Source organism: Triticum aestivum, chromosome 5A, assembly GCF_018294505.1.
Source record: "Triticum aestivum cultivar Chinese Spring chromosome 5A, IWGSC CS RefSeq v2.1, whole genome shotgun sequence".
NCBI lineage: Eukaryota > Viridiplantae > Streptophyta > Magnoliopsida > Poales > Poaceae > Triticum > Triticum aestivum.
In genome coordinates this window covers 490247717-490260014 of record NC_057806.1, presented here as the reverse complement: position 1 = coordinate 490260014, position 12298 = coordinate 490247717, and the positions used below count along the sequence as shown (strand labels likewise).

At 45.2% G+C, this 12298-nt stretch overlaps 2 protein-coding genes across 4 annotated transcripts; both read right to left on the bottom strand.

Annotated features, from left to right (window-relative positions):
- Positions 1-1585: 1585 nt before the first annotated feature.
- On the bottom strand, positions 1586-3914 carry LOC123107317 (uncharacterized). The gene is made up of 5 exons (XM_044529302.1): positions 3343-3914; positions 2867-2953; positions 2528-2742; positions 2170-2250; positions 1586-1899 (listed from the first exon to the last, which is right to left on the bottom strand). The coding sequence occupies exons 1-5, from the start codon at positions 3661-3663 to the stop codon at positions 1848-1850; spliced, it is 756 nt and encodes a 251-aa protein (XP_044385237.1). The 5' UTR covers positions 3664-3914; the 3' UTR covers positions 1586-1847.
- Positions 3915-8373: 4459 nt separating this feature from the next.
- On the bottom strand, positions 8374-12145 carry LOC123107316 (short-chain dehydrogenase TIC 32 B, chloroplastic-like). 3 transcript variants are annotated; one of them, XM_044529301.1, is made up of 9 exons: positions 12126-12145; positions 10043-10254; positions 9631-9862; positions 9459-9538; positions 9222-9375; positions 9071-9149; positions 8837-8921; positions 8657-8703; positions 8374-8554 (listed from the first exon to the last, which is right to left on the bottom strand). In XM_044529301.1, exons 1-9 carry the CDS (start codon positions 12128-12130, stop codon positions 8381-8383), a joined length of 1068 nt encoding a protein of 355 aa, XP_044385236.1. In that variant the 5' UTR covers positions 12131-12145; the 3' UTR covers positions 8374-8380. The 3 variants fall into 3 exon arrangements, with proteins under 3 accessions (XP_044385236.1, XP_044385233.1, XP_044385234.1); XM_044529298.1 differs by lacking the exon at positions 12126-12145 and having other exon boundaries at positions 9071-9137; positions 9216-9375; positions 10043-10278; XM_044529299.1 differs by lacking the exon at positions 12126-12145 and having other exon boundaries at positions 8657-8691; positions 10043-10278.
- Positions 12146-12298: the final 153 nt, after the last annotated feature.

The window sequence follows — 12298 nt, the reverse complement described above, 5'->3', positions numbered from 1 at the left end:
ACCTACGAACGACCATGGAGCGATATTGCTCGACATCGCCATCGGAAACCGCCGGCGGCGACGCTGAAGCCAAACCCACGGAGATCACAACGAACGACGTGGCGTCCGCGCTGGAGCCCGCCTCAAGCAGCGCCGCGGCGGCACCCTTCTCCGGTGAGCCCGCTGACGCCGTTCCGCCGCCGGCCGCTGGACACCAACCCGGGCCGGCGGAGCCGGGCTGGATACGCGAAAAGCTGGGCCTCCAGCCCGACCACCCGCTCCACTTCATCGCCGAGAAGCGCGTCCAGCGGACGGACCTCGATCTGCAGCAGGGCCGCTTGTCCATGCCGCACGGCCATGCCGTCGGCCGCCTCCTCCGGCTCCTCTCCGACGAGCAGCGCCGCGCCGCCAAGCTGGAAAACCCCCGGGAGAGGACGGAACCGCAGGCGTGCCGCAGGGCGCGGGGGAAGAAGCCCGGCGGGCTCGTCGTGCCGGTCTACGTCAACCGCGCCGGCGACCGGATGGATGGTCAGCTGACACGGTGGGATTCTAGCGGCAGGACGGTGCTGAAATTCGGAGACCACGGGAGTTTCATCAACACGAGTGGCATGGAAGCGATGGATGAGATCCAGATATGGGCGTTCCAGCGGGACGGCGGCCCATGCTTGGTGATTCACAAGGCCAGCGACGATGAGACGACGGAAGACGCCACCAGATGCGGCAGCAGGAGAGCAACAAAGCAAGTCGTCTAGTGAAGAATAGGAGATTGCATGTCTGGATGTGTATGTTCAGTTTTTGTTTAGTGATCCTGAGACCAAATTGTGATGCAAAATCCTTCTGTTCCGTTCCTAGTACACGACGTTTTATGCCTGAAATATAATCTCTAAAGATGGTAAGCATTTACAGGATCGTGAGATGTTTCCACGACAAACTTAACGGCTATTTTGTTGGACATCAGATGTTGATGAAAACTTATACTCCCTCCGTCCCAAAATAAGTGTCTTAACTAGCTTTAGTACGTGCGTACTAAAGCTAGTTAAGACACTTATTTTGGGACGGAGGGAGTAGGATTTATGAAAATAAAATCATGATAAATCTGTAAAATAATTATGACACTATCAGCTACGGAGGTAGTAAACATTAGAAAGAGAGAGAAGCATGGCAAGAAAACTAATGATGTTCCTAGCAAAACCTGCAAAACCCAACACCTAAAACCCTCACCGTGTTCATTCCTATCTTCCAACTCAAACTCGCAGTTTGCGTCCCTTCCAAGCCTGCAAACCTCAAACTTTTTTTCGAGAGTACGCCAAAGGCATACCTTAGCTTTATAGAAGAGAGAAGAATATTTACAAGAAAGCGTGCCATCATATACTTGGCAACTGACAGAACAGCTGTGGCGCCGATTGTCTCGGTAAACCGAGGTGCACAAATTGCACATGATACTGACCTCAAGAAGTAATAACAGCTAAAAGGTCAAGGAACACCCTAGTATAAACAAATTAGAAGAACGGCGAGGGCAATTAGGTTGGCTTGTGTTCAGATTTAGATGTTCCCTAAATCAGAAACTAAGAGCACAGTCATGAAAAAGATTAACTTTGCATGCAAACCAGAAACAAGTACTGCATCATATTACCAAAGGAACATACTCCGTGTTACATATACATGAAACGTATGCAAATGCAAACTGGGGGAAGACATTCCAACCATACTGCAACCATAGTGCTTTAACTATGAGCACATTAGCTGCACTGCTAAGACATGATCATAGGATAACAAGTCCCTTCTAAACTTAATTAAGGACATTTGTCATATCAAGTTATCATTTATGAAATATACTCACACACAGATGGAAATTCTGCACAGCATACTCAGCCAGTTTCCCTGTCCACAACTCTTGCCTGTTCCCTTGTCGTAAATGATCTGTACATCACCAAAGTAGACACTGTTTTAGAGCATAGAGAAAACCCATACAAAGAGCACCGATGAAACAGAACTGCGCACTGCATGAATAGCCTAGATAAGGCGAGGAAGCAATACAACCAGTCTTGATAACAAACATATTTAAATTATTTCAGGGTTTATCAAGAAGTTACAACTGCATGCTCAACAATTAATGAGTATAACGATCAATCCAGCCACCTGTTAGAACTAAGAAGGCTCACCTATGAGAACGTGAGAGTTCGGGCGTACCTGAAGAGCTGGCCAAGGCGATCGATGTCAAAACCAGTTCCCCTGTCCACAACTCTTGCCTGTTCCCTTGTCGTAAATGATCTGCACATCAGCAAAGTAAGACACTGTGTTTTAGCACATAGAGAAAACCCATACAAAGGAACACCGACGAAACAGAACCGCGCACTGCATGAATAGCCTACTAGATAAGGCCAGGAAGCAATGCAATCAGTCTTGATAAGAAACATATTTAAATTATTTCAGGGTTTATCAAGAAGTTACAACTGCATGCTCAACAATTGATGAGTATAACGATCAATCCAAACGCCTGTGAGAACTAAGAAGGCTCACCTATGAGAACGTGAGAGTTCGGGCATACCTGAAGAGCTGGCGAAGGCGCTCGGTGTCAAAGCCATAGGGTAGGTTCCCAGCGGACACAGTGGCCTCCTTGCCCAGCTCAAAGTTGCGCTTGAATGATTGCCTCAGTGTTTCCCACTTTGTGTCCTTGTCGGTGGCATGACAATGATCACCATTCAAGAGCCCTTTGCCCCAACTCTTGCATGGAGCTGGAGCATCACACACATAACAGTAGCACTGCATTTGAAAAGAAAAAGAACAGCAACGGGGCCGCATTACAAAAGCTATGCTGTCAACTCTGCTACTGTAATCATATTACCAACAGAATCAGGGACAGGGGGTGACAATGCTTGTGACTTACCATTTTACAATGCTTTGGGTGAGGAGTGGTGCTAAAGGGCAATTCAGAACATAAATGCCGCGGGTGAGGGAAATCCTTGCACGCTATCTGCAGAAGGATGGCATGTTGTAGTAGCTGCGATTTAGAATGCCAACACAGTCCACAGGCAAAATGCAGTAAAACTGAAGATGCTCATCGACAGTAAGGGTGAATAACAGGGACAGATACTTCAGCAGACCACCTCCATGTTACAGGCTGAACAATGAAAGTCTTTCGGGAAAAGTATGTTCTGAAGCAGTGAACGTGCAATACATACTTAAATTAGAACATATGCTCGCTGAGCCACAGTTCGATTCGAAACGAAATTTCTGATGAAATCAGTGGTCTGCTCATCTCTAGGCACGGACTCCAGGCAGCGTAACAAGGTTTCGCACTGCTTCAGTGAAATGCGCAAAAATTGCGCGGATCAAAGCGGAAGGGAACAAACCAATCTGTACCTTGCCTTTGACCGCGACGATCTCCACCTCGTCTGACGCGCCGTCCCCCGCGCCCCTCCCCTTGGCGCCCACAACCACAGCCGGCCCGTCAGGGTCGCCGTCCAGGATCACGCAGTCGTCGTCCTCCTCCTCGTCGTCGTTGTCCTTTCTGGCGCGAACGCCGCGGGACTTGCCCTTCTTCCTCCGCGGCACTGGCACCGGCGGCAGCGATTCCCCGAGCAACGCGACCCGTCCGAGGGAGCCGGGCGAGACAGACGACCTCCGGGAGCCCTCGTCCTCGTCGGAGCTGATCACCACCACGTCGCGCGGCGGCGGGCCCATCCGCCGAGGAGCGCGATGCCGCCACGGCAGCCCGTGGGCTTCGGGTTTGAGCGCCGGGAGGGGAGCGCGGCGAGCTGGGAAGCGGACGAACAGGCTCGGCGAGGCGGGGAAAGTGGCCGCCGAGCGATTGGAGGAGGAAGGCGGCGCGAGCGCGGTATCCGATGTGTGACTGCGGACGATGTGGGGCCCACCCTTTGGCAGCTCGGGAGGGCGGCTGCTTTCGCCCGCCCGCTCTGGTTCTCGAAATTTTGAATTTTCGTATGGTACGCCACAGGATGCATACACGTGGACAGACCTTCACACGACTTTTTTTTGACAAGGTGAATATATTAATATTGCGAGGATACCAGATACACATAGCCTCTACACCAACAAGATATTTGAAGACATTCAAAATACACACAGCCAAGAACAAACCTCCACATGACATACGTTCATCAAAGGATGGATCTGATTAATTATAGCCTGCCAACCCTAGCCATCGAAGCCAAGAGAGCCAACCCTTCTGGCGGCTCCCCTTCGGCGGTGACCTCTTGGTCGTCGGTGGTGAGGGGGTCGCCGGATCCCGCGCGTGCGGATCGTTTAAGTTTTAGTTATAGAGCCCTAGTAGCTTAGGTTTTTGTATTGTTCGACGTCTTGGCTTCAGCAACGACGACAACGATGTTGAATAAAGAAGCTCCAGATTCTTCTCTGGCGAGACGACCGTCTCTACGGTTAGCGATGGATTTGAGAACCAGTCTGTTCAAGTTGGGATGTCATGGCAGCGGCGACATCCTCTGGTGCACATGTGACCTTTGACTCCGCCGTTGCGTCGGCGTTTGCTCCAACGTCTGCGTGGAGCTTGGGAAGTAGTTCAGGAGCGAATGCAGATTATGGTCTGCACTGATGACATCTGAAAGACGGAACATGTGTTGGATTCATGGTTGATGGATAGCAGGTATGCTTTCCTTCTTCGGCATCTTAGCCGTGGTGGGGGTGCCAGATCTAGGGTTAGATGGTGTGTCCGGAATTTTGCCCCGGGCTCATTTGTTCAACGGCAAGGACATCATTTCTAGCGAGCCATCTTGAAGGCCCGTAAAGCTGCATATCAGCGATGGAGCCGCGTCGAGCTCAGATGAGGAGGTGATCTGTTATTTTTTCCTTGACGGTTGCTGTGGAGGTGCTGGAGACAGGCGACGGACGTTGGTGTCAAGCTCAGAGACGTTCTGCTGTCTTTTCAGTTTTGTCACGTCGATCTGTACCTGAACTGTATTTTAATATTTGTGATATGAATGAGACACGTTTTACCATAAAAAAGAGAATCATATTTTGCTTAACGCTGCAACCGTCGAACCCGAGCACCACCGCCGCCGATGTTCCCCATCTTCGGTGGCCTAGCCGCCCAATGAGCATTGCCTTCTGTTCTCGCCTATTAGATCTGGAACCAACGTCTTATGTCAGTTCACTTAGGCTGGTCACAATGGACAAGAACATAACCTAGTAACTTACACACTTCCCTAGACTATGTTACTACCTCCATAATGGGTAGGAACATCTATGTAGTGTCATGCAACGATGTATTTATTAGGTTATAGACTCATTGTTTCTTGGAGTGTGTGATGTTCCGGTAACTTAGCTAGTTACCACAAGCACCTCTTTCTTCATTAAATATGTGCCACATAAGCAAAGTTGTATTGGAGTATGTGATGTGACTCCTAAGTTCCTCCCCATTATGACCAGCCTTAACTGAAGCGGTACGTTTTGATCTGAGTTGTTCGCTGATCATACAATCCAATGTTCACGTTTTTATTCTAGGTCAAAGCGGTAGCAGCCAATCAGAGAGCACCACATGTCTCTACTTAAAATGAAAAGAATTCGACTAGGTATTAGGCTCTGTAACTTTTACAAAAAGCTCATGTGCACTAAAAATATCACAACTTTTATTCTGCTAATCCAATTGACGTGAAACTTTTTGCAAATTATAGAGAAAAACATTCAACCAGGAGAAAAAAATATTCAATTTTAAATAGTTAAAATGAATTTAAAATAGAGTCTCTTTTTACCTATATAGGGTCTAAAATGCAAACTATAATTCAATTCGTCTGGTTCTTTTTGCAAAATGATCCTAATTACTTGAACCTTCAAAGGAACTCACTAGGATTCAAATTCGAACAAGGTAAAATTAAAATTAAAATAAATTTCAATAGAAACCTTAATTCAAATAAATTGAAACTTAAATAGTTTATAACTTTCAAACCATGGAATTAATAATAATAATGTTTGCACTTTAATTCCAGAACTTTGAGCTAAACTTTAGGAATGCATTTTTTGAACATATTGACCATATCAAATTCAAACCTAATTTGGATTTAATTCAAACTAAAATGGGACTTATGAACCAATTGAATAATTCAAATTAAATGGAAAGCTTTGGAAATGAATTCATGGACCAACTATGAACTAAATTGAATTGAACCGAGCCTTTTAAAGACTTAATTCAAGTTTAATTCAAATTCAAATTCAAAACAATTCAAAAAAGTTTGAATACTATTTCAACTTCAAATTTAATTTCAAATCAAACTTTGAATGATCTAAACCTGACTTGAACTATTTGAATCCAATTCAAATTCAAACTTGAATTTTATATTTAAACTATTTTCAAATTTCAATATGAAATCCAATTTGATACACAACCAAGTTGAAGTATGAATCATTTTGAAAACCAAAATTCAATCTTAGAAACAAATTTTGAATGAAACAAAACTAAGTCAAGTTATGAATGAAAATCATTTTAACCAAAACCCTAACACATACACCCTAGGATGTTGAACCAAATGGAGAAGAACCAAATCCTATCCTAAGCCAAACTACTTTGCTAGTGTGTGTGTGCTTGGTTCTTATTTGTCATTCATGCAAGCATTCCCTTTTGAATGGATTACGTTTTTATGTATGTTGTATGTGTTTGTTCAACTTTTAGATTGCAAGGAGTGCAACCCCTGTGAGTGTGAGCAGTGCACAAGTGACATCAATAACCAAGGCAAGTTTCACTTTGATTATGACTCCCCTACTTTGATTATGTATTGTAGTATGCCACGATAGGTATGTGAGTTCAGGCTTAAGCTATGACATTGTATGGATACCTAGTAGCAAAACCTTAGGTTCCATTACCCTGTTCCTTGTAAACAACATGTAGACAATGATTAGCTTGCTATGATATAATGGGGTTGGAATCACACTAGAAGACATGTTACTGTAAATTGGTTGGCTACCTAATGACAACCTAACTAATCAATCATCTAGGTGGATTGGCTTTGATTGGGTCATTAGGGTGTGATTTGGGTGGGGCCTGCCGCGCAGGTTCAAAGGGACTGTTTGAGTTTTAAGTTAAGTAGCTTCCATGTGTAATCATGAGTCATATGGCTCTGTCTTGACCAAGTAAGTTATGGGAACCATCCCAGGTAGACCGGCAAATGTAGGTGCGTAGGTTGGAGTGGGTCTACCTGCTGGAGCAAGCAACTGCTTCACAAAAGTCTCGTCCTGTGACTACTCTACAGTTGAGTTTAGTAGCAGAAGGGCGCGACTTGGTCTTGCGGGTAAAGTACACAAACCTCTGGAGAGTGTGCAAACTGATCATGATTAGTCGTGTCCTCAGTCATGGACAACTTTGAGCAACATGGCTGAAAACTCTCTGGAAGATCCCATCATCATCTCTTCAATAAAAAAACTTGGTGGGTTGAACAATGGGCCGGGATAGGTCTCTGCTTGATGACACTAATGATGTGATGCTATTGGTCAAACTAGTGGGCTAAAGGTCTAGGGTTGTTGTGAGATGCCGTGGACCCAAGTATACTGCGGATTGTTGTGAGATGTAGTGTGTCCTATGTATAGAGTAGATCCACTTATATATGAAGATTGTATAAAACTATCGCTTTACGCAAACTAAGCCAAATTTTCACTTACTTGAAAAGCATGTAGGTGAGATATGACTGTTATAATTCTTGTGGAACCTGCCCATACATTAAATCTATAGATGTCTAGTGGCTGCAACATATCATGTTGCAGGTGACTCTTCGAGGAGTGACTTACGTACGGCTACGTGCATCCACTCAACATGGTTCCTCGTGACGTAGATGGAGCTCTACCAAAAACTACTTCATTAGGATTTGCTTATGTTTTCATTGTTGTGAATTCTTTGAGTTTGTGAGATTATTCATTTGGCTAACCTCTGATAGTGGTTTGTAAGACTTATGTTAATTCTAGATTATTGCGATTGGACGATACATGTTTGATATTAGATCGGTATCGTCTATGCTGGCGATTCGATCCAGGGGCCGGCACGATAAGCACGGGGAGCATCAGCAGAGCAATAGCATCCATCTGGCTGCCTGCCAGAGACCCGAAGCTCATAATGACCCTAATCAGGACGTGCCCGCACCGGGGACTCCATCAGTCCCGAAATCACTCTAGGACGATAAAGTATTAGGCAACACCAAAATATCTCTGAAACTTGGGTGATATTTCAGGCAACAGAAATCTGAAACTAGGATGACATATACCAGTCCCATTGACCCAATCCGGAACAGATCGGCAGATACATTAGAGAAATTTAACCAGGGTGCATATTGGTCTTAGCCTCTTAGGTCACGATCCAAACAACAAGCACGAAAATTTGTTAATGAACGACACTGGTTCACCATGCATGCGGTAGGTTCCTACTACGCCTTTCTCTCGCCTGCTTTTAGATCTGACTCGCAGACTTGACCAGCTCTTCGCTGAACTCCCAGAGTTGCTTCGCCAAGACGTCGCTCTCTCCCAATTTGCTCGTCTTCTCCTCGTTGCAGTCAGCAAAGTATTTGCCTGTGATTCCCTTCAGCTGATGGCTGAGCCCTACATAGCAGGTAGTTGCTGCTCCCTGGAAATGAAACCGCAAGGCATCCTCTATTAGACAAGGTTAAATTCAGAAGAAACTACACAACGAAATATTCGTTACTTGAAGGCAAGAGTAGAGGAGAACCTGGGGTACATTCTTCCAGATCAAGCAGGTGGCAACTTGAATTGCCTCTGCAAGTTAAATAGGAAATTGATAACGCCGTGGAGCCATAAAGGCACTTGCCATAAAATGGCGCATAGCTAAAACTTGATGACATTTGACAAATACATTCAAAAGAACAGAAAAATGGGCCGGGGAGCGTACTCATGACAGCATAGGAGTGCCTCATCAAATTGGTCATGATTACTCCAGGATGAAGGGAATTAACCGTGATGTTAGCTCCTTCCTCCTGTTTCAGTAACATACAGTTTATGGTGGTTCAGAATAGTTTGAAACTTTTTAAGACACTCTCAATTAGTAAGAGCCCTCTATTCAGTATTGATCTTCCTCTGAATAAATAAGGTAATAGGCGAAAATATGGAGAGAGGAAAAGAATACCTTGAGCCGTCTAGAGAGCTCTTTAGCGTGTAGTATGTTCGCAAGCTTGGATTGTCCATAGGCCGACCTTCTGTCGAATCTGCCAGTGCAAAAACCATCAGTAACAGTTCAAGATCTTCTCCAATTCCAAAGAACCACAAGAAACCCATACGTTTTCTTGTCATTGAGTGTATCGAATTGAATCCCCTTCGGATAAGTATGTTCGTGGGCGATCGATGACAGATTCACGATGCGGCCCTCGATGCCCGTAGACTCAGCAGTGGCTTTCATGTTATCAAGCAGCAGGTTGGTCAGCAGAAAGTGACCTGGTTGATCATAACAAGAGAGACAAATATCAGTATCAAAAAAGATAGATAGATAACCACCGCTGTGTCGAGACAATATATACCAAGATGATTGGTTGCGAACTGCATCTCGACCCCATCTTCGGAGAGCTGGAAGGGACAGAACATCACACCTGCATTGTTTCTGCAGAGCACAAAGTTTTTGGACGGCTTGGTTACATATGGAAAAAGAAAATGGAGTATCATAAGATCGAGATGAAGCGCTCCGTTAGTTACATCAAGATGTTGAGAGGGAGGTTCATGGAGTTGAACTGCTCGGCGAAGGCCCTGACGGACTTGAGGGAGCTGAGGTCGAGCTTCAGAACGTCGACCCGGGCGGCTGGGTTCGCCTCCGTTATGCTCTTCTTCGCCTCCGACGCGGCCTCCGTGTTCCTCGCCGCGATGATGACATGGGCTCCTCTCAGGGCCAAGACCCTCGACGTCTCCAGGCCGATGCCGCTAGGTCCTCCTGTAAATAAAACACGAGTTTCTTTCAGAGTTTCCTTGCCCTGAATGGATCCTTCGAACATGCTACAAAAGGGACTGATTGTGACAGAACTTGAAGTTTACTCCAACAAATTGATGGTTTCGGGTGAAAGTTCCTCACTGCATGCCGGGACGACGACAGCGGTGTGTTGTGTGTTGTTACCTGTGATGACGACGGTGAGGTTCGAGGCGTCGACGCCGTCGGTGACCTGCTCCGCCGTGGACGCCGACCCGAACCCGCTGGCGCCCGGCCTGCCGGTGATGAGCGACAGGAGACCCATCTGATGTTTCTCAGCTCCCAACACTAAAAAAAAGCTCGTGATGTGGTAGGAGTAACATATGCGGCATGCACATTTAACAGCGTAAGCGTGGAACAGGTCAAAAACACTGCTATAACAGAACAAGGAGACAAAAACAAAAATTGAGCCCCCAAGAACAAGAGGTAGTCGATGGGCATCGTTCTGGGCATCATCGAGCCTCATCCACCCGACGGATTGATCGATGGGAAGATTAGTTTTGTCTGCGGATTCGCTAATCCTTCTTAGTCCACCTGGAGAAAAGCCGTCCGATCGTGTTAGTTTATACATTTCGTTGTTTCTGCCAGCACGGGCACGGGGGAGCTCCTATTTGGCGCGTGAGGCGCTGGCACCCCCCCCCCCTTATTGGGCCGGCCATGAGCGGGGCTGGACGCCCCAGTTTATTTATTTCCTTTTTTGAACTTTTCTGTTTTAATTTTTATTCTTTATAAAATAAATATGATTTTTTAAACAGTTTCACATTTCATATAAAAGTGAATTTTCTAAAAATGCTCCAGAAATCATAAGATGTTCACGATTTTGAAACAAAAAATGTTCATGAGTTCAAAAAAACATTTATGAATCTCAGAAAAACGTTCATTGATTAAAAAAATGCTTGTCATTTCAAAAAACTGCATGTTGATGAACAAAATTTAAACTCAATGACCTTTTTTTGAATTTGACGAACAAATCTTAATTTTGAGAAAAAAATTCGAATGCGATGAACATTTTTTGAATATGATGAACATTTTTGGATATGATGAAATTTTTTTGAATTTGAAAACATATTTTGAATTCAATGATCATTTTGAGCGTGTTTAATATATCTTAAAAGTTTCATGAACATTTGAAAAATCTGATGAACACATTTTGAATTAGATGAACAAAAATTGAATTTCATAAAATGTCTCCAATTGGGAAAAAGTTCACTGATTTGAAAAAAAAATGTTCCCAGATTTTCGCAAAAATGCTCACGAATTTGGAAAACCCAAAAATTAAAAATTAAAAAGTAAAAGGAAAATGAGAAAAGAAAAAGCGAAAACAAAAAGAAGAAAAGAAAGGGAAAAAGAAAAAAGAAGAAGAAAAAAAGAAAGAAAAAAAGCAAAACCGCTTTGGGAAGGTTCTAGAATATTCCCAAAACCGGAAAGGAGAAAATATGGGTCGGATCACTTGTTCGCACGGGGGTGCGTGTGTTCCCGCTCGCGCACGACCTATGCGCTGAATAGGAGAACCTCAGGCATGGGTGAGAAGAATGGGAAATTTCTACGAGCAGGCGGAGAGTTTTCGGCTGTGGCCTAGCATACAGATGCATGCCGACGACCCAGGTTAGCAGCGAAAATTTACATAGTTTGAAGTTTGAACCATTTTCCTTCCTCTGCATCACCAAGATTCTTTTCTTCGAAATAACGCAAAAGATCTACCAATTTCAATGATTAAGAAGAAGAGTTTGTGAGACAAAAATAACGAAGGCGGAACAAAGACACTGAGCTACTCTCGCATCATTACATTACTCAAGTGCCTAACCCCAGCTAGGGCCCATATAGACACTTCATCCTTAATGTTGCACATGATCACCGTCACCGGTCTTGCCTTGGCCCTAAAGACGCATCCATTCCTTTCCTTCCAGATCTCCCAACCAACTAGGTGAAGCAAAGAGGCCAAAGCCTTCCTTGGTTGCACGTTGTTGGTGAGAATACCGATGCCAAAGCGCAGTGCTGACATTAAGATCACGCCAAGAGAGAACCTCATTCCAAACACAAATGGAGAAACGACAATCGAAGAGAAGGTGTGGCAAGGCATCCAGTATATCTCTTGGATTCACGCACTAGGCATCCAATATACCTCTCGGGTTTGATTTGATACTCGAATTATGCATATCCAACATCCTAGCCGCGGTGAGCCTAGAGGCGCTTGGAGCGGCGGTAGCCCTGAGGCTTGTGGGCATCCACCTCCATGGGCAGTGTACAGTCTCTGGCTTCGGTGTCCTGACCACCATCTACACCGCTTTGGCATTGCTAGCATCCTCCGGCTCCACTTCAATATCCACCATCTCCTTGTCCTCGTTGTCCTCTAGAACCATGGCGTCCGGCCCCACCGCGATGGCAGATTGGCCATGAGGAGCC